Genomic DNA, 22,101 nt, shown 5'->3' on the forward strand with positions numbered 1-22,101 from the left:
TTTTCCATGCATTCACCCTGTCTATTCATCCTATGATTTTGTGCACCTCTATAAGATTACCCCTCAGCCTCCTGCGCTCCAAGGAATATATTCCTAGCCTGCTCAACCACTCCCTATAGCTCAGCCCCCCCCCCAGAGTCCTGGTAACATCCTCGTAGATCTTCTCCAGCTTGACATCATCTTTCCTCTAGCAGGGTGACCCAAACTGGCCTCTAGTTTTGGAACCCTCAACGCTGGGCAAAAGACTGTGAACATTCACTTTACTCGTGCCCTTCATTTTAATTGCAGGTTTAGGTATAAGCTTGTTGACCATAGGAAGAACTGTTGGTGCAGGTGCAAATTGAGGATAAGTTTGGAAGCAAGGAGAAATACACACCTGGAAATCACGTCACTGCCAACCATAATCAACTTTATTTACTTACAATAGCTGAACAATTTTATTTTCCCAGCATGTTCATTACATTTAACATGTTAAATTGACCTCAAGAAAAACTTCAGCACTGTGGACAGTTTTTGTGAAGGCAGAGCATTCTTATATCAAAACCTTGTCTTGCATTACTTTCCCCTTTTATATTTCCATTAGCCCCTCAATTTATTAACATATTTTTGGCAATATTCTTTACTCAAGAAGTCATGAGTTGTACACAAGCCTTGTTGGCCAGTGTCAGCTGATTACTGCCACAGGTATTTATAGGCTAAGGCATTAATATCATCATTAATATTTCCTCTCAAAATCAATTTGTACACCGTCAACAGGGATAAGTAGTGCGAAGCTTAAGGTTAAACCCCAAATTGAGGCAGAGGTAATGAGGAATTATATTTACATTGGCCCTAATATAACAATCTTAACAAAGCCAGTTCAAGCTAAGAATTAAACTTGGACTCTTTGCCGGTTTATTTCTCAGCTTCGGGACTTTAAAAATATAGTTTTAAATCACATCTAGTGCAAATGCAGAGTTGTGTGAGAGACAGCTTTGCAACAGTCGGTTCTAGGATCATATCACAGCAACATCCCTGAGTTACAGTGCTGTTACATTCTGATGCCCGTTTCACCAGTCTAGAGCGACTGTTAGGAATCATCAATAGAAAAGAGGCACTTGGTGCAGTGGAGGGTTGGCATTTAGTTTTTGACGTTGGGCACGAACCGCTGAGCCTGCCGCGCACCGATTTCGGCGACATAAATGGCGCCGGTTTTCAGGCTGACGCCCACAAGATGGGGCTTCACTCCGTCGGCCAGCTGGATGGTGTCGGCAATGTGACAAGTCCCAATGCTACCGATTGGCGGCACCGACAGGAACATCAATCTGTTCACGTTCAGCTGGGCCACGATCAAGTACTTGTTGTCGTACGTCAGCCTGCAATGTGACACACTCAATGATCCGTCTCATTCAGAAATACAGCATGCTCCAGAGTTGCTGCCTGACCCACTCAGTTACTCTGGCACTTTGGGTCATTTTTTTTTTAATGGCACCAGATCCTTCAGCCCACACTGTCATGCCGTCCCAAAATATGTCGGCACCACAAGTGTACCTGTCCACTTGTCTTTTAAATACTGTTATAGTACCTGCCGCAACTACCTCCTCTTTCAACCCATTCCATGTATGCACCACCATTTGTATAAAAAGATTGCTCCTCAGGTTTCTATTATATCTTTTCCCTCTCACCTTAATCCTATGTCTTCTGGTTCTTGATTCCCCTACTCTGGGTAAAAAACTGTGCATTCATTCATCCTATCTATTCCATTCATGACCTTGTACTCATGATCCACTCATGACCTCTATAAGATCACCCCTCATCCTCCTGCACTGCCAGGTATAGAGTCCCAGCCTGCCATAAGCTCGTCCTAGAGCTCAGGCCCTTGAGCTCTGGCAACATCCTCGTAAATCTTCTCTGCGCTCCTTCCAGCTTAACGACATCCTTCCTATAGCAACGTGACCTATACTAAACTCAACTGTACTAAGACAGCCACAGAGTGCTGGAGTAACTCAGCAGGTCAGTCTGCATCCCTGGAGAACATGGATTGGCGACATTTCGGGTTGGGCCCCTTCTTCAGTCTGGATTCAGAATATAGGGGAGGGGGGGGGGGGGAAAGACCTGCAGCCAATACTTCCACATTCTCTGTGAGCACTCCGTGACGTGGACGGATATAGTGCAAGGCCAGATCTATCCCCACGGCAAGGAAGGAATGGACAGCAGATGTGCATCAGCATTAAAAGCATACAGTTGCCAAACATATCTACATTCTATGAAGGCTTGTACACTCTGGAGTTTAGAAGGATGAGAGGAAATCTTATTGAAACATATAAGATTGTTAAGGGTTTGGACTCGCTAGAGGCAGGAAACATGTTCCCGATGTTGGGGGAGTCCAGAACCAGGGGCCACAGTTTAAGAATAAGGGGCAAGCCATTTAGAACGGAGACGAGGAAACACTTTTTCTCACAGAGAGTTGTGAATCTGTGGAATCCTCTGCCTCAGAGGGCGGTGGAGGCAGGTTCTCTGGATACTTTCAAGCGAGAGCTAGATAGGGCTCTTAAAGATAGCGGAGTCAGGGGATATGGGGAGAAGGCAGGAACGGGGTACTGATTGGGGATGATCAGCCATGATCACATTGAATGGCTGCGCTGGCTCAAAGGGCCGAATGGCCTACTCCTGCACCTATTGTCCATTGGCCCCGACCCAAAGCATCACCTATCTATCTATGTTCTCCAGAGATGCTGCCTGACCTGCTGAGATACTCCAGTACTCCTGTGCCCCTTTTTGGTAACCCAGCGACTGCAGTCATTGTGTCTATGGAATGGTTAAGTTTCACCTCGGCGCACGGGAACAGATAAATGGAATTGCAATCTCACCTCACTGAGGAAGGGCCGTCGTCGGTGAAGCAGCTGGCCCAGGCTCCCAGCCAATCTCCCATCTCAGCATCAAATACTTGCAAACGCTTGTTGCCCCGGTCAGCAACCCACACCTGAAAGGAAAGGCAACAGAATCAGTGGCACAACTACAAGCACACTTCCCTCATGCTGACCATGTTGCATCGTGGCTTGGTTCGGCAACTTGAGCGCCCAGGAGCAGAAAGACTACAAAATGTAGTAAAAACTGCCCAGTCCATCATCGGCTTTGACCTCCCTACCATCGAGGGGATCTATCGCAGCTGCTGCCTTAAAAAGGCTGGCAGCATCATCAAAGAACCACACCATCCTGGTCACACACTCATCTCCCCGCTGCCTTTAGGTAGAAGGTACAGGAGCCTGAAGACTGAAACGACCATGTTCAGAAATAGCTAATTCCACACAGCCATGAACTGAAACAAATCTCTGAACACTAATAGACCATTATCTGTTTATTTGCATTTTATCTGCTTATTTATTGATGTGTGCATATATTTATATAATGGTATATGGACACACTGATATGATATGTTCTGTATTCGTGCCTACTATATTCCATAGGCCAAGCTTACGGCAGGCTCGGACTTTATTCCTTGCAGCACAGACGCTGAGCGGTGATCATATAGAGGTGTATAAGATCATGAGGGAAATAGATAGGGTGAACGCACAGTCTTTTACCGAGGGGTTTCAAAAATCAGAGGACATAGGCTTAAAGTGATACACACAAAGTGCTAGAGGAACTCAACAGGTCAGGCAGCAACCTTGAAGAAAGTGTGGGTGATGTTTCTGGTCAGGACCATTCGTCAGACAATCTGAAGAAGGGTCATAGATACATAGTAAAATAGGTGCAGGAGTAGGCCATTCAGCCCTTCGAGCCAGCACCGCCATTCAATATGATCATGGCTGACCATCTAAAATCAGTACCCCGTTCCTACTGTTTCCCCATATCCCTTGATTCCTTTACCCCAAAGAGATAAACTAACTCTCTCTTGAAAACATCCAGTGAATTGGCCTTCACTGCCTTCTGTGGCAGAGAATTAGACAGATTCACAACTCTGGGTGAAGAGGTTTTTCCTCATCTCAGTCCTAAATGGCCTACCCCTTATTCTTAAACTGTGAGCCCTAGTTCTGGACTCCCCCAACATCGGGAACATTTTTCCTGCATCTAGCCTGTCCAATCCTTTAGGAATGTTATATGTTTCGATAAGATCTCCTCTTAGCCTTTGAAATTCCAGTGAATATAAGCTCAGTCGACCAATTCTTTCATCATATGTCAGTTCCGCCATCCCAGGAATTAACCTGGTGAACCTACGCTGCACTCCCTCACTAGCAATAATGTCTTTCCTCAAATTAGGAGACCAAGATTGCACACAATACTCCAGGTGCGGTCTCACCAGGGCCCTGTACAACTGCAGTTGGACCTCCTTGTTCCTAAACTCAAATCCTCTCACAATGAAGGCCAACATGCCATTAGCTTTCTTCACTGCCTGCTGTACCTGCATGCTTACTTTCAATGACTGATGTACAAGCACACCTAGGTTTCGTTGCACCTCCCGTTTTCCTAATCTGACACCATTCAGATAACAATCTGCCTTCCTGTTCTTGCCACCTAAGTGGATAACCTAACTTTTATCCACATTATACTGTATCTGCCATGCATCTGCCCACTCACCCAACCTATCCAAGTCACCCTGCAGCCTCATAGCATCCCCATCGCAGCTCACACTGCCACCCAGCCTCCCGACCTGAAACGTCACCCTTCCTTTTTCTCCAGAGATCCTGCTGAAAGGATGGTTCAGTTCCCTGATAGCATCTGGGAAGAAACTGTCCCTGAATCTGGCGGTGTGTGTTTTGTACATTTCTGTACCTTTTGTCTGATGGTAGAGGGAAAAAAGAGTGACCGGGGTGAGACTGATCCTTGATTATGCTGCTGGCTTGGTCGAGGCAGCTTGAAGTGTAGATGGAGTCAATGGAAGGGAGCCTGGTTTGAGTGATGGTCTGGGTTGCAATTTCTTGCGGTTTTGGATGGAGCTGTTCCCAAACCATTGCTGTGATGACCCCTGATAACATGCTTTCTACAGCGCATCAGCGCAGTGCTACAGTGAGAATTACTGGGGACATGCTGAACCTCTGAAGCCTTCTAAGGAAGTAGGCAAGGTTGAGAAGGTTAACACCTTCCATCAGCTTGATGGCAATGGCCACATGTGTTAGGACAGGAGTATATTGTTTGTGACCCTGAGCCCGTCCTCCCATTCAGTAATATCACGGCTGATCCAAGGGAAACCACAATTCAACAAGTGTCTTCTTTCAGAAATCCCTAGCCTACTGTGCTCCAAGGAATAATGTCTTAGCCTGTGCAGCCTCTATAGCTCAACCCTCTTGAGTCCTGGCAACATCCTCGCGTATCTTCTCTGCACTCTCTCCAGCTTAAAGGCAGCTTCGTGGGCTTTTTTTCCCCTCCAGTTAATTCTCTCCACCTTCAATTAATAGCAATGACTGTGTGCGAATTGCAGCTTGAATGTTAATATTCATTATCAATATGAAGATGTCATAGACTCACCCTGCCGACGTTATCTACAGTTACACTGTGCGGAATGTAAAACTGGGAAGTTTTATCTCCCTTTTCTCCTTTCATCCAAGCGACACCAAAGCCTGCAATGGAGAAGAGCATGGGGCACTGAAGGATTTATTTTCAACCACTATTCAATTCCTGGAATGGTCAGTGAGAAAAGGAATGCAATGTTTAAAAATCATATGGAGAGGTACATGGATAGGATAGGTTTAGAGGGATACTAGAATAAGTGGGACCTGTTGGATCCCATTCTCACACGGGAGGCCTGGTCCCCCAACGCAATATTCCACCACTCACACATAGCCCCCAACTGCGCAGGCGCAGTTGACGGGATCCCGTTGTGATACCCCTCCCCCCGACTCCGCCCCTTGCCCTTACCCTACCACGCACTCACTCCATCACCACCTCAACCCCCCCCCCATCCACTCTAATCAGCTCTTCGGCGGCGCAGCCATTCCCACCCATTGGGTTCCCATTGTGATGTAGAACACTCAGGTATTACTGCGCAGGCGCAGCTGACGGGCACGGCAAGTGGTAAAGGGATTTATTAAAGATTAAAATCTGAATAACTCTTAAAATATGACAACAATTTAAACGTTAAAGGTGAGATTTATTCTTTCTTGTTGCGTCTCTTGTTGCGTTCTGCAACTGGTGGAGGGGGATGGCTGCAGGCGGGGGCTGTCGGGGGCAGCAGCGTCCTTCAGCCGGGGTAGAGGGAGGGGGATGGCTTTAGGCGGGGCCTGTTGGAGGCCGGTGGGAAGAGGGGGGGGGGGGAGCACTGGTGTGGCCTACTGTTGCTTACCCCGGCCGCTGCCATGGCCTACCTCTACCACTGCTTCTCGCTAAGCATCCTACAGCGGGGGGAGGGGGATGGCGTTGGGCGGGGGCTGTCAGGTGCCCCGATGGGGGAGGGGGTGACTACCTGCAGCCAGGGTAGGGGGATGGTTTCAGGCAGCCGTGGGGTGGCTTCTGCAGGGGGGGGGGGGGGGTGGGGACAGAGGGGGTGTGGTGGAAGGTGGGGTGTGGGGGGAGGTGATGGGTGTGTGGGCAGGAGGCACGTCGGGTGGAAGGGGGGGTTTGTGGGCGGTGGTGGTAGGGTAGAGGGGGGTTGTGAGGGTAGTACTCAGCCGCTCCCGGCTCATCGTGGTGGTGGCCGATGCCGCTGCCCGCGGACATAGCCCCGCCTGCGCAACACAGCCCCCACCCACACTCTGCTCACTCCGCTCCTTCAGCTTAATTCTCGCTGCTGGTGATTGACAGTGGGTGACAGAAGGGGCAAATGACAGGAGAGAAGATCAATAACTTCTGTAATATTCCACCAATCGGAACAAAACTTGATGCACTAAACATAGAAATACCCACAACAGATGGAATTAGAAAAGATTGGGAACAAGAATTAGCTATAAAAATCTCAAAAGAGACCTGGGATAATCATTTACTACAGGTGCATAAATGCTCGATCAACGTACGACATACGCTCATTCAATTTAAAACATTACATAGATTATACTATTCAAAAACTAAATTAAATAAAATCTTCCCTAATGTTTCACCAATCTGTGATAAATGCCTGTGTCAAGAAGCTACCATAACGCACTCTTTTGTTTTTTGTATAAAAATCAAAAAATTCTGGTATGAAATATTTGATATTTTTTCAAAATTGATCAAAATAAAACTGGTACCAAAACCAGAATGGATTATCTTCGGAATATCGGAAGGTAACCCTGAATTAAACGTGTTTCAGAAGAATTTATTTAATTACGGGCTAATAATGGGAAAAAAGCTTATACTTAAATTCTGGAAAAATGCGCCGACACCAACAATAAAAATGTGGATATCAAATATGTTTGAAACATTACATCTGGAAGAGATGAGATTCCTCCTAGCCGGTAAAGCAGACCAATTCCAAAAGACGTGGTCTATGTTTCTGGACCTATTACAAGTATGAGGTGCAATAGTCAGGACCTGGTAACGGGAGGTAAAACAACAAAAACAGACTTGGTTGGTAGTCCCCTTTCTGCGGAGTTTAATGTTATAATAGAGCGATTGTTTCTATTTTCTCTTTCTTTCTTTTCTAGGGTCTATTTTCTCACTTTATTTCCTTCTCTAACTTCTTTCCTAAGGGGCTTTCTTTTCCCAACACGCTTGCACTTCACGACTCTCTTGCACTTTCTTTACTTTCCTTACTTCTACCTTTTTCTTAAAGCTCAAAAAAAATGAAGCGGTACAAAAAATGTATTAAGATATATGTGTTATGTAGGATTGTAATTTAAATAACTTCTAATAAAAATAAAATTAAAAAAAACAAAAAAAAACTTGATGCACTTGCAGCACAGGAGAATGGCGAGTAAGGTGGCGAAAAATTGTAGCGCTATCGGGTACCGTTTTTGCGCAAATTTAATACGAACGCAAACCGGAAGAGGACAAGATGAGAGTTTTAATTAAGTATAGATGGGCCTAGTGCGAGAAGGTGAGACGTGTAGATGGAGCATGTTGGTCAGCATGGGCAAGTTGGGCTGAGGGGCCTGTTTCCACGGTGTATTATTGTATATTTGCAAGATAAAACGTTAATCACTCGCGCAACAGCTGTAATAAGTAGGTACCTGGGTCGAGTTTGATGAGTCGGTTATTTAAGCCTCCATCTCCATCCACGATGTACAAATCCCTATTTTTGGAAATAAACACTTCTGCTGGTTGATCAAACTGCAGGGGGTTCAGGTTGGAGCCCGGGATTCCTGGTGTCCCCAGCATCTGAAGCAGCTTCCCAGACTGCGAGTACTGTTTGATGGTGTGCCCATACTTCCCTGCAATTGAAAGAACACATCCTCAGCATTGATATCAGTCAGGGTTAATGGTAGACTTATTTCCACACCATCCAAACTTCATAAGTTTAGCATAGTTCATTAGGGGAGCTCACATATAATTAGGCCTCATGTGATAGTTCATGTGCAATTTGTAATTCATGTAGAATCAGTCGACGTGTTTCACAGTCAGTGTTATTGGCTGATTTTTTTTCCATCCCATTCATCAGTTTTTTTAAGTTCAGAGTTTTTAAAAACTGTAAATTGTTTACAGCATTTCAAAACGCAGTTTCAAAAAAGGTGATAGTAATAGGTTAGATTTGTATTCTTGGAGTTTAGAAAATGAGGTGGGAAGGGGGTGGGATGTTATTGCAGCATTCAAGACCCTTAGAGGGCACGTCATCGTTTGGTTGCCGGTCCACATGACAATTAAACACTCAGGACTCTTGAAAGAGAGAATGGGGATTTCTCTCATGGGAAGGGGCACAGAGGTGGGATTGAAGTCCGAGACAGACCAGCAAAAAATGTAGAGTCAATCCTATTTTCTTGTGTATGTGACAGTGACGTGATAATATTACATGTAAGTGATGATTGTTGTGGGATAAACTGTGCTCAGGTCACTACAGACAAGTGGCCTGGATGTTTAGTGGACACTGCTCCGGCACATCTGACCATGCAGTGCCACAGGGTCAGCCTGACCGTCTGACCTCAATGAGTGGCACCAAGTTCACTGTCACACGGAAACCTGAGCTGGTGTAACTCAGCAGCTCAGGCAGCATCTCTGGAGAACATGGATAGGTCATGTTTGGTTCAGGACACACTGAAGAACGATTGCCACTCAAAACATTGGTATGCCCTACCCATGTGGGTGGTACAGTAGCGGAACAGTAGAGTTGCTGCCTTATAGTGTCAGAGACCTGGGTTCCATCCTGACTACGGGTGCTGGCTGTACAAAGTTTTACTTTCTCCCTGTGCTCTGGTTCCCCCCCGCATTCACAAGATGCGCAGGTTTGTAAGAATTGGCTTCTTCAAATTGTACCTAGTGTATAGTACAGAACAAGTGTATGTATAATCATTGGTCAGCTTAGACTTGGTGGGCCGAAGGGCCTATTTCCACACTGTAACTCTTATGGGCCTGTCCCACTTACATCTACAAATAACGTGAATTGTTTACAAAGTATAGGATCATATTACCAGGCAGATTTCATACGAGTTTAGATTTGGTCTATTCGTACCATTGCCAACATCTGTCACCCATAAGGATGTTCCTGGGGCGGTGCTGGTTGCAAAGATGCCGTGTGGCATTTCGATTGAGGTGGTATTCCATGCTTGGAGGAAGTATCCATGTTCAGAAAACATTAATATTTTTGGTACAGATTCTCCTCTCTGCAAGGTTTAAGAAAGCAATGATATTTACTTGCAATTGCGAGAGATTCTAAATCATTAAAAATATATGAAACAGGAGGAGTGATGTGCCAATTATCTATTTATTTATTTATTTATCTATTATCTGGAATGAGCTGCCAGAGGAACCTACAGACAGATACAATTTTGTCTTTTAGTTGTGGAGCATGGAAACAGGCCCGTAGGTCCACACCGACCATCGATCACCCATTCACATTAGTTATACGCGATTCCACTTTATCATCCCCTCCCTACACACTAGGGGGCAATATACAGATGGCCAACTAACCTACAAACCCGCACGTCTCTGGGACGGGGGGAGGAATTTGAACTTGGACAGCATGGTAAAGGTGGGCCAAGGGGCCTGTTTCTGTGCTGCACTGCTCTAGGAGTCTATAATTGCCATTACAACAGAGACTACAAAAAGTGCAGAGACGATTTACGAGGATGTCGCCAGGACTCGAGGGCCCAAACTATAGGGAGAGGTTGGGCAGACTCGGACTTTATTCGTTGGAGCGCAGGAGGATGAGGGGTGATCTTATAGAGGTGTATAAAATCATGAGGGGGTTAGACAGGGTGAATGCACTGAGTCTTTTACCTAAATTAGGGAAATCAAGAACCAGAGGTCATAGGAGTAAGGTGACAATAGACAATAGGTGTAGGAGTAGGCCATTCAGCCCTTTGAGCCATCACAGCCATTCACTGTGATCATGGCTGATCATTCACAATCAGTGCCCCGTTCCTGCCTTTCACCATATCTCTTGACTCCGCTATCTTTAAGAGTTCTATCTAACTCTCTCTTGAAAGCATCCAGGGAATCGGCCTCGACTGCCTTCTGAGGTAGAGAATTCCACAGATTCACAACTCTCTGGGTGAAAAAGTGTTTCCTCGTCTCCGTTCTAAATGGCATACCTCTTATTCTTAAACTGTGGCCCCTGGTTCGGGACTGCCCCAACATCGGGAACATGTTTCCTGCCTCTACCGTGTCTAAACCCTTAACAATTTTATATGTTTCAATAAGATCCCCTCTCATCCGTCTAAATTCCAGAGTATACAAGCCCAGCCGCTCCATTCTCTCAGCATTTGACAGTCCCGCCATGCCAGGAATTAACCTTGTCAACCTACGCTGCACTCCCTCAATAGCAAGAATGTCCTTCCTCAAATTTGGAGACCAAAACTGCACACAATACTCCAGGTGTGGTCTCACCAGAGCCCTGTACAACTGCAGGAGGACCTCTTTGCTCCTATACTCTACTTCTCTTGTTGTAAAGGCTTTCTTCACTCCTGCTGTACCTGCCTGCTTACTTTCAGTGACACACAGGTACACGGACACACAGATCTCGTTGTACTTCCCCTTTTCCTAACGACACAATTCAGATAATAATCTGCCTTCCTGTTCTTGCCACTAGAGTGGATAACCTCACATTAATCCACACTTAAACTGCATCTGCCATGCATCTGCCCACTCATCCAACCTGTCCAAGTCACCCTGCATTCCCATAGCATCCTCCTCACGGTTCACACTGCCACCCAGCTTTAAGTCATCTGCAAATTTGCTAATGTTACTTTTAATCCCTTCATCTAAATCATAAATGTATATTATAAATAGCTGCGGTCCCAGCACCGAGCCTTGCGGTACCCCACTCGTCACTGCCTGCCATTCTAAAAAGGACCCGTTAATCCCTACTCTTTGTTTCCTGTCTGCCAACCGATTTTCTATCCATGTCAGCACCCTATCCCCAATACCATGTGCTCTAATTTTGCCCACTAATCTCCTATGTGGGACCTTATCAAAGGCCTTCTGAAAGTCCAGGTACACTACATCCACTGGCTCTCCCTTGTCCGTTTTCCTGGTTACATCCTCAAAAATTTCTGGAAGAATAGTCAAGCATTATTTCCCCTCCATGCTTACTCAGACCGATCCTGTTACTGCTATCCAAATGTGCCGCTATTTCATCTTTTATAATTGACTCCAACATCTTCCCCACCACCGATGTCAGGCTAACTGGTCTATAATTCAGTTTTCTCTCCCTCCTTTCTTAAAAAGTGGGATGACATTAGCTACACTCCAATCCAATCCAATATCTATAGAACATTGTAAAATGATCACCAATGCGTCGACAATTTCTAGAGCCACCTCCTTAAGTACTCTGGGATGCAGACCATCAGGCCCTGGGGATTTATCAGTCTTCAGTCCCATCAGTCTACCCAACACCATTAACTGTCCAATGTGAATTTCTTTCAGTTCCTCCGTCACCCTAGGTTCTCTTGCCACTAGTGAGAGGGGAAAGATTTAATAGGAACCTGAGCGGTAAAATTTTTACACAGGGCATGATAGGTGTATGGAACGAGCTGCCAGAGGAGGTAGTTGAGGCAGGTACTCTTACAACATTTAAAAGACATTCAGACAGATACACGGATATGAAAGGTTTAGAGGGATATGGGGCAAATGCAGTCAAATGGAATGACCGTAGATGGGGCATCTTGGTCGGCATGAACAAGTTGGGCTGAAGGGCGTGTGGTTTAACAACTCGAAACCTAGCTCACCACAGGGAGTGAGAAGAGAGATCTTTATTATTCTTGTAATTACTCACGTGGCAGTGTTCTGGTTTCAATTCTTTATCTTTTTTCGTTAAAAGGCATATTTTTAAACAATTGCAGGGGCAAAGTACAAGCACATTGTGCAGCTCACCTGTGCCACGTAAACAATATCATCCACCGGGTCCACTGCAACGGCAAACACTTGGCCCGTGAACATGCTCGGAAACTTCGGCCATCCCAGGTCCAGTTTATACAGACTTATCTCTGATATTCTCTTTCTTCCCGAGAAATATGCAGAAGTCCCCTGATTGATGCATGGAAAACAACATCAACCACTACGAATGTAGACAAAATCACATCACATATTCAGGTTTAGGTTCAGTTTGAAGATGGTTCCCGACCTGAAACGTCACCTATTCCTTTTTCTCCAGAGATGCTGCCTGATCCGCTGAGTTACACCAGCACTTTGTGTCTCTCTTTGGTATAAACCAGCATCTGCAGTTCTTTGTTTCTGGGTTTATTATGGTCACATGTACCGAGGTATGATGGAAAGCTTTAAACAGATCAGATAATCTATCTATCTTATCTTATATATTACTAAAAAGTCTGTTCTTGACCGGTTTTGGCCCTCTGTGCTGCGATTTCCGAGTGAACGCCGCCACCTACGGCCGTCATTTTTGGCCACCTTGCTCAGGGCCCCCCTCCTCCGCATGTGTGCCGAGGATTTTTCCCGTCGATTATAAATGACAGAGATATTAATGTTTTTACAAAATTCCCCATTCTCTCTGCTGCCCCCGCTGGCGGGAGGGACTATAAAACCAGGAAGTGGTGTGCCACACAGTCTCTTCAAGATGGAGGAAGGCAGAGGGTCACGTTTCTATGAGCTGTGAATAACACTGAACACACGTCTACTCAAATGTAAGTGCCCTTAGTGGTTCTAAAATGCTTGCAGAATGTGTCTATTGGTTCTAAAGCTTGCTAAAAAAATGTCTCTATTGGTTCTAAAGCTTGCAAAAAATGTCTCTATTGGTTCTAAAGCTTGCAAAAAAATGTCTATTGGTTCTAAAACTTGCAAAAAATGGCTCTATTGGTTCTAAAGCTTGCATAAATATGTCTATTGGTTCTAAAGCTGGCATAAATATGTCTATTGGTTCTAAAGCTTGCAAAAAGTGTCTGTATTGGTTCTAAAGCTTGCAAAAAAATGTCCATTGGTTCTAAAGCTTGCAAAAAATGTCTCTATTGGTTCTAAAGCTTGCAAAAAATGTCTATTTGTTCTAAAATGGTTCATATTAGCGCTCCAGAAAGCCCCAAGCCGCCGCCGCCCTCCTCCTCCTCCTCCTCCCCCCCCCTCCCCTCCTCCTCCTCCTCCTCCTCCTCCTCCTCCTCCTCCCCCCCTCCCCCTCCTCCTCCCCCTCCCCCTCCCCCTTTCCTCCTCCTCCTCCTCCTCCTCCTTCTCCTCCTCCTCACCCTCCTCCTCCCTCCTTTGAGAGCTTTGGCTTGAAGTTGAAAGGTGGAATATTAAGTTGGATGACCAGCCCTCCTGTGTGATGCTGGGACCCAACGGGTCCCACTTAGTCTAGTATTATATATAAATACAATCAATAAGGTGGGGGGTGGGAATGTAATAGGACCATGAAGGGCAACTTTTCACACAGAGGTAATGGGTATATGGAATGAGCTGCCGGATGAGGTAGTTAAGGCACGCACTATCACAATATTTAAAATACAAATGGATGGTACATGGATAGAATAGGTTGAGATGGATATGGGCCAAACACAGGCAGGTAGGACTAGTGTAGATGGGAAATGATGATTGGCATGTGCAAATTGGGCTGAAGGGCTCGTTTTCACGCTGTATGACTATGTCGATCTCAAGTACAATAGGTCGAGCAATGGGGAAGATAGAATGCAGAATATAGTTCTCAACATTGTAGCACATTGTAGATTCCTCTTTCCTTTTATATTCAGCCATCAGAAATATACACATTTGGCTCCTTTAGATATTTTTCGCCTTTGCGGTTTGTTGCAAAGACAGAGAACGTGCCCTGGATGGTGGGTTTGCTGCTTGACATTCATTGAGTGGAAAACTCTTATGTGTGGAAGATGAAAGACAACTGGCCCAATTAAATGTTTACACAAGCAACGGCAGATGCTGGTTTATTCAATTCAATTCAATTCAACTTTAATGTCATCGCACAAATACAAGTATGAGTACAACGAAATGCAGTTTTGCGTCAGTCCGTAGTAGTTGTACATAACGAAAAAAAAATAGAAAGAGAGAAGATACAGAATAATCAAGAAATACAGAATAATTAAACAATGGGGACGGAGGGACCAGAGAAATCTATCGGCGGGACTCCGAGTTCAGCAATGTGATTGTGTTGTTGTAGAAGCTGTTCCTCATCCTACTATTACGTGACCTGAGGCTCCTGTACCGCCTCCCTGATGGGAGGAGGGCAAACAGTCCATGGTTGGGGTGTGAGGGGTCTTTGATGATCTTCCCGGCCCGTCTCAGACACCGTTTTCGGTGGAGGGCATCCATGGCAGGGAGCGGGGCACCGATGATGTGCTGCGCGGTTTTCACATCCCGTTATAGTGCCTTCCTGTCCGCAGCAGTGCAGCTGCTGTACCATACCGTGAAGCAGGTGGTCAGGATACTCTCTATGGTACAGCGGTAAAAGTTGGTCAGGATCCGGGGGGACAGGTGGGCTTTCTTGAGCCTCCTCAGGAAGTAAAGGCGCTGCTGTGCCTTTTTGATCAGCTTGGAGGTGTTGAGGGACCAGGACAAATCCTCCGAGATATGTACTCCGAGGAATTTATAGCTGGAGACGCGTTCCACCTCAGTCCCGTTTATATGGATGGGGGTATGACTGCCTCCTCTGGTCTGCCTGAAGTCAACACTAATCTCCTTCGTCTTTTTGGAGTTGAGGACGAGGTTATTGTTGGCACACCAGGCTGTCAGGTGCTGGATCTCCTCCCTGTAGGCTGACTCATCGTTGTCGCTGATCAGTCCTACTACCGTGGTATCGTCAGCAAACTTAATAATGGCGTTGGATCCGTACTTTGGGATGCAGTCGTGGGTGAAGAGGGAGTAGAGGAGAGGGCTGAGCACACAGCCCGGTGGCACTCCGGTGTTCAGTGTTATAGTGGAGGAGGTGAGGTTATTGACCCTAACAGACTGTGGTCTGTTAGTGAGGAAGTCCAGTGTCCAGTTGCAGAGGGAGGTGGAGATGCCAAGTCCACTGAGTTTGGTGATCAAGCTGGCGGGGATGACGGTGTTAAAGGCAGAGCTGAAGTCAATGAACAGCAGCCTGATGTAGGAGTTGTTGTAGTCCAGGTGGGTCAGGGCAGAGTGTAGGGCCGCCGATATGGCGTCCTCTGTAGACCTGTTGGTCCGGTAGGCAAACTGATGGGGGTCCAGTGTGGGGGGGAGGCAGGCTTTGAGGTGAGCCAAGATCAGCCGCTCAAAGCACTTTGCAATGACAGGGGTGAGTGCCTCTGGGCGGAAATCGTTGAGACTCCCTGTAGCTGACTGTTTGGACACTGGCACGATGGTTGATGTGGAATGTTTACACAAAAAGATCCAAAGATCCAAAAAGAATCTTTACACAAAAAGATCCAAAGTGCTGGAGTAACTCAGCGGGTCAGGCCGTTTTATTCATACAATTCTCATGGGGTTCTTGACATTGGACATCCACAACACTCACTTTGTTTTAGGAAAATGGTCATTCCTGCCATGTACCCAAATACATGATTCCTTCAATTTCTCCTTGTTTTCCTGGCAATGCTATTTCGGCAACATCCTATTATTAATTATCCTGTGCAATTACAGATATTGAATAATTCCTACTTCCTTCTCCGCACATCAGCTTCCTCTTTTACGAAGACAAATGCACACCCACAGACTGCACGTACAAATATACCACCCAGTTTATTTGCACCATTAGTAAAATGACGTATCCATCTCAGACCACTTTTGCAGTCTCAGGGTTTAATATCATCCTTAACTGATCTGTTGCTGAAAGCTCTCTGTTTCTGTCGTTTCTTGGCTCACTCTTACACTTCCACATTTTACACATGCTATCACAGGCTAGGACCACTGGAGGGGTGATCTTATACTGGTGAATAAGATCATGAGGGGAATAGATAGTAAATAGAATGCTACTTTTACCCAGAGTAGGGAATCAAGAACTCGATGACATAGGTTGACTATTTCCACACGGAGGGTGGTGGGTGTATGGACTATGGTGAGCAGCAGTAAACGAGCTGCCTGAGGAAGTAGTTAAGGCAGGTACTATAACAGCATTTAAAAGATTCTTGGACAGGGACATGGAGAGAAAAGGTTTAGGGAGATATGGGTCAAACACAGGCTGATGGGACTAGCTTAGCTGGGCATCTTCAGCATGGACGAGTTGGGTCGAATGGCCTATTTCCGTGCTGTATGACTATGACTGAGATTATGGTTCAGGCATGCATGTACCAACAGTATTACTAATAGTGGGGTCAAAGGACCTAAGAGCAAGTAAGATGCGCAAACAATATTGTCATCTGATAGAAACTAACAGCACCTGCATATTGTGTATATTTAAGCAAATGTGATTTAAAATATAGAACAGTACAGTGTAGGAAGGAACTGTGGATGCTGGTTTACACCAAACAAAGATACAGAAAGCTGGAGTAACTCAGTGGGACGGGCTGCATCTCTGGAGAAAAGGAATGGGTGACGTTTCACATCGAGACCCTTTTAGATTAGGACAGCACAGGCCATTCACCCCACAATGTCCATGCCGAACATGATCTGGTCATCTAGAAGTGCACACATTACTCCAATGTCGCCTCACCAAATTATATTTGTAGTATTTTTGGTTATTTGCCCATTCAGGTCCATACCATAGTACAATATCATGGAACAATGTCACCTATCCATGTTCTCCAGAGATGATGCTTGTCCCACTGATTTACTCCAGCACTTTGTGTACTTTTTGTATTAACCAGTAGCATTCACCCTATCTATTCCCCTCATTATCCTAAATACCTCTATAAGATCACCTCATCTTCTTGTGGTCAAGGAATAAATGATGTCAAGGCAAACTGATCACATTTGGCTGTCCATGCACCATAACTCTATTCCTTGTGCTTCCATGTGTCTATCCAAAAGCCTCTTAAATGCCACCATTGTTCATATCATACCACCACCGCCCCTGGCAATAGGTTCCAGGTCCCCACCTATGTAAAAAACCCTGCCCCGCACATCTCCATGAAACATTTCTCTTTCCTTGGAAAAAAGTTCTCTCTGTCTACCCTATCTATGCCTCTCATAATTTTATATATTTGTATCGTCTTCTCTCCACCTCTGATGTTCCAAAGAAAACAATCAAAGTTTATTCTTGTTTAAACTTGTAGCTGAAACCCCGTAATCCAGGTTTCAATTGGAAGAAGGGTTCTGATCCGAGACTTCACCTATAGGGGGGTTGCATGTAAGATCACTGGGTCATAGGGCTTGACGCACGGAGCCGCTCAATCCATCTGGAGGACATCCGTCACTTCCGGTATATATTATTAATGCAAGAAACGCGTACTTTCCTACCTGTTAAAAACCGCCAAAATGTTGAATTTTTACACTGAAAAAAATTGTGGAAGTCGGGGTAAGTGTGAGAGACATGTACCCAACTTTAGAATTCCAAAAGTGAAGCGAAATGAAGGTAAAGAGAAGCAGAGCTGAAGGGACAACAGCAGCTAAAGTGCTTGGTAAACATTGGGCGTGCAGATATCTTAATTGGAAATATTGGGAATTATTGCGTTTGCTCACTGCATTTCATCAACAGTAAGGCATTATTTGTGTTTTTTCTTGATTCCTTTGGTATCTAAAAAGTCTCATGTGATAAATCGGGCTGTAAATTTTTCTTCAGATGCGTTTTCATTTTGTATGTAAAAACCCACTTGAGAACCATGGGCGATTTAAAAAATTTACAGCCAGATTCATCACTTCTGAAACTTTTTAGATGCCAAAGAAATCAAGAAAAAACACAAATAATGCCTTAGTTGATGAAATGCAGTGAGTAAACGGCCAATGTTCGCTAAGCACTCTGTCTGTTGTTGTCCCTTCAGCTCTCACTTCTATCCACCGTCATTTCTCTTCACTTTTGGAATTTTGAAGTAGGATAAATGTCTCACATGCGTATTCTGATTTCCATAATTATTTGCAACGCAAAAATTGACATTTTCGGCAGGTTTTAATGGGCCCGCTATGCTGGAAACAATGGTAAGTGCCTACCTGCAGTACATCGCGTGTAATCCATTGGGAGTAGCGTAGCCACAGTACGGGTCATGGGTCAGATTCAGATTCAGATTCAATTTAATTGTCAGTGTACAGTACAGAGACAACGAAATGCATTTAGCATCTCCCTTGAAGAGCGACATAGCAAACGATTTGAATAAATAATAATAAGTGTCCGGGTGGTGGGGGGGGGGGGGGGGGGGGGGGGGGGGGGGGGGGGGGGGGTGGTGATTGGCAGTCACCGAGGTACGTTGTTGAGTAGAGTGACAGCCGCCGGAAAGACGCTGTTCCTCGACCTGCTGGTTCGGCAACGGAGAGACCTGTAGCGCCTCCCGGATGGTAGGAGGGTAAACAGTCCATGGTTGGGGTGAGAGCAGTCCTTGGCGATGCTGAGCACCCTCCGCAGACAGCGCTTGCTTTGGACAGACTCAATGGAGGGGAGCGTGGAACCGGTGATGCGTTGGGCAATTTTCACCACCCTCTGCAATGCCTTCCGGTCGGAGACAGAGCAGTTGCCATACCATACTGTGATGCAGTTGGTAAGGATGCTCTCGATGGTGCAGCGGTAGAAGTTCACCAGGATCTTAGGAGACAGATGGACCTTCTTCAGTCTCCTCAGGAAGAAGAGACGCTGATGAGCCTACTTGATCAGAGTAGAGGTATTGTGGGTCCAAGAGAGGTCATCGGAGATGTTGACTCCCAGGAACCTGAAGCTAGAAACACGTTCCACCTCCGTCCCGTTAATGTGGATGGGGGTGTGCGTGCCGCCTCTGGACTTCCTGAAGTCTACAATGAGCTCCTTGGTCTTCTTGGAGTTAAGGGCCAGGTTGTCAGCGCACCATGCTGCTAAGTGCTGGGCCTCCTCCCTGTAGGCCAGCTCATCGTTGTTGCTGATGAGGCCAATCACCGTTGTATCATCTGCATACTTGATGATGGTGTTAGTACCATGTACAGGTGTGCAGTCATAGGTGAAGAGGGAGGAGAGGAGGGGGCTCAGCACACAGCCCTGAGGAACGCCGGTGTTCAGGGTGAAGGTTGAAGAGGTGTGCTTGTCTAACCTCACAGACTGGGGTCTGTTGGTTAGAAAGTCCAGTATACAGTTGCAGAGGGAGGGGTCGATGCCCAGGTTACCGAGTTTGGTGATCAGTTTTGATGGAATAATGGTGTTGAATGCTGAGCTGTAATCGATGAACAGCATTCTTACGTAAGTGTCTCTGTTGTCGAGGTGGGAGAGGGCGGAGTGAAGTGCCGTTGAGATGGCATCCTCCGTACTCCTGTTCTTGCGGTAGGCAAACTGATAGGGATCCAGTGTGGGGGGTAGGCAGCTTTTGAGGTGTGCCAGGACCAGCCTCTCGAAGCACTTGGTGATGATGGGGGTAAGTGCAACTGGGCGGAAGTCGTTGAGGCTTGCCGCAGTGGAGTGTTTTGGCACTGGCACGATGGAGGTGGCTTTAAGGCAAGTGGGGACAACTGCTTGGGCAAGTGACAGGTTGAAGATGTCAGTCCAGACGTCTGTCAGCTGCGCAGCACAGGCCCTGAGCACGCGCCCGGGGATGCCGTCAGGGCCAGCAGCCTTACGTGCATTAGTCCTACTCAGTGCCACGTACACGTCGTATGGGGTGAGTGTGAGGGGTTGGTGATCGGCAGGTAGCACAGCCTTGATGGCTGTCTCTAGATTGTCCCTGTCGAAGCGGCCATAGAAGTGATTAAGCTCCTCAAGGAAGGAGGCGTCGCTGGATGTGGGGGTGATGTTGGAGGGTCTGTAGTCCGTGATGGCCTGGATGCCTTGCCACATGCGTCGGGGGTCGGAGTTGTTGTTGAAGTGCTCCTCAATCCTGAGCTTATGGCAGTGCTTGGCCTTCCTGATGCCCCTCTTCAGGTTAGCCCTGGATGAACTGTAGGCTCGAGCATCGCCTGACCTGAAAGCGGTGTCCCGTGCTTTCAGCAGTAGCCTGACCTCGCTGTTCATCCATGGCTTCTGATTCGGGTATATGGTCACCTGTTTGAGGGAGGTGACACTATTGATGGTGGAGTTTATAAAGTCCAGAACAGCGGATGTGTAGGAATCAATGTCCGTGTGAGAGTCAAGGGTGGCCTGGGCTGCAAACGCCTTCCAGTCAGTGTTTCCAAAACACTGCTGAAGTGTGAAGTCCGCTTCCTCTGACCAGACTTTAACTGTCCTCACAGTTGGTTTAACCCGTCTGATGAGTGGGGAATACGTAGGGAGCAGGAACAATGAGACGTGATCAGACTGACCAAGGTGGGGGAGGGGGATGGCTTTGTAAGCTTCAGCCATGTTGGTGTAGACTGCCGTGACCCGACTGCCGTGAAACCTCCCTATTCCTTTCCACCGGAGATGTTGCCTGACCCGCTGAGTTACTGCGGCATTTTGTGTCTAAATGAACCACATATGCAGTTCTTCCCTACACATCATTCTGGTAAACCTTCTGCACGCTCTTTAAAGCCACTACATCCTTTACCGAGGTGACCAGAACTATATGCATCACCTTTCCTTCACGTCCTAAATCGTGGTACCCTCCACTCCACAGCAGTGGCATGTAGAACAAAAAACAGTTCAGCCCAGGACCAAGCACCTTCAGTCCACAGCGGCTGTGTTGAAAACGATGCCCTCTCAACTAATCTAAACTTGCCACCTAAACTAAACTTCACCATGTATTATCTTTCTGCTGACTGGTTAGCATGCAACAAAAACGCTGTTCCCTGTAACTCGGTACACATGACAATAAACTAATAGCCACCGTTTGCATGTTTCTAAACTGCAAGTACTAGATCCCAATCTGTCAATGCAAGGCCAGCCCCATTCGGCCCACCCTGTCAATACTTTGTTAGTCCATTCGGCCCACCCTTTCGATGCTGGGCCAGTCCCATTCGATCCACCCTGTCAATGAAAGGCTAGTCCATTCGGCCCACCCTGTCAATACTATGTTAGTCCACCATAGATGCTGCTGCACCCGCTGAGTTTCTCCAGCTTTTCTGTGTAACCTTCGATTCTCCAGCATCTGCAGTTCCCTCTTAAACACTATGTTAGTCCATTCGGCCCACCCTGTCTATGCTGGGCCAGTCCCATTCGGCCCACCCTGTCAATAATTTGCAAGTCCATTCGGCCCACCCTGTCTATGCTGGGCCAGTCCCATTCGGCCCACCCTGTCAATACTATGTTAGTCCATTCGGCCCACCCTGTCTATACTGGGCCAGTCCCACGCCACTCGGCCCCTCTGGGCCACACTCACCACACCCGGGGCGCGGACGGGCAGCAGCAGCCGGAGGCAGAGGAGGGTGACGATGACGATAGCGACAGCCATCAGGCGGAACTGCCTGAGCCACACTAGCGGCCGCAGCTTGTTCAGCATTTCCTCCCTTCCTCCCTTCCTTCTCACCGCCCCCGGACGGGCAGGCAGGTCGGCAGGTGGCCGGCCCAGTGCCGGGACGCCGTCCACCCGTCGGTCTCCCCGCCTGAACTCCGCGGCAGGCTGCGGAATTATCCGGCACACCCTAACAACAGGGAACGACCTCGGCAGCGGGGTAAAACGGCAAGAGAAACGACCGGCACCAGCTCAGGCGTGGCCCGGTGATGCGTGACATGTCATCATCGTTAGTCAG

At 46.8% G+C, this 22,101-nt stretch overlaps 1 protein-coding gene across 1 annotated transcript; it reads right to left on the minus strand.

Moving 5' to 3' along the window:
* Nucleotides 1-388: 388 nt before the first annotated feature.
* On the minus strand, nt 389-21,992 carry LOC129698377 (NHL repeat-containing protein 3-like). The gene is made up of 7 exons (XM_055637493.1): nt 21,732-21,992; nt 12,355-12,507; nt 9,494-9,644; nt 8,061-8,261; nt 5,446-5,537; nt 2,850-2,962; nt 389-1,355 (listed from the first exon to the last, which is right to left on the minus strand). Exons 1-7 carry the CDS (start codon nt 21,849-21,851, stop codon nt 1,121-1,123), a joined length of 1,065 nt encoding a protein of 354 aa, XP_055493468.1. The 5' UTR covers nt 21,852-21,992; the 3' UTR covers nt 389-1,120.
* Nucleotides 21,993-22,101: the final 109 nt, after the last annotated feature.

Source organism: Leucoraja erinacea, chromosome 6 (assembly GCF_028641065.1).
Source record: "Leucoraja erinacea ecotype New England chromosome 6, Leri_hhj_1, whole genome shotgun sequence".
Taxonomy (NCBI): Eukaryota; Metazoa; Chordata; class Chondrichthyes; order Rajiformes; family Rajidae; genus Leucoraja; species Leucoraja erinaceus.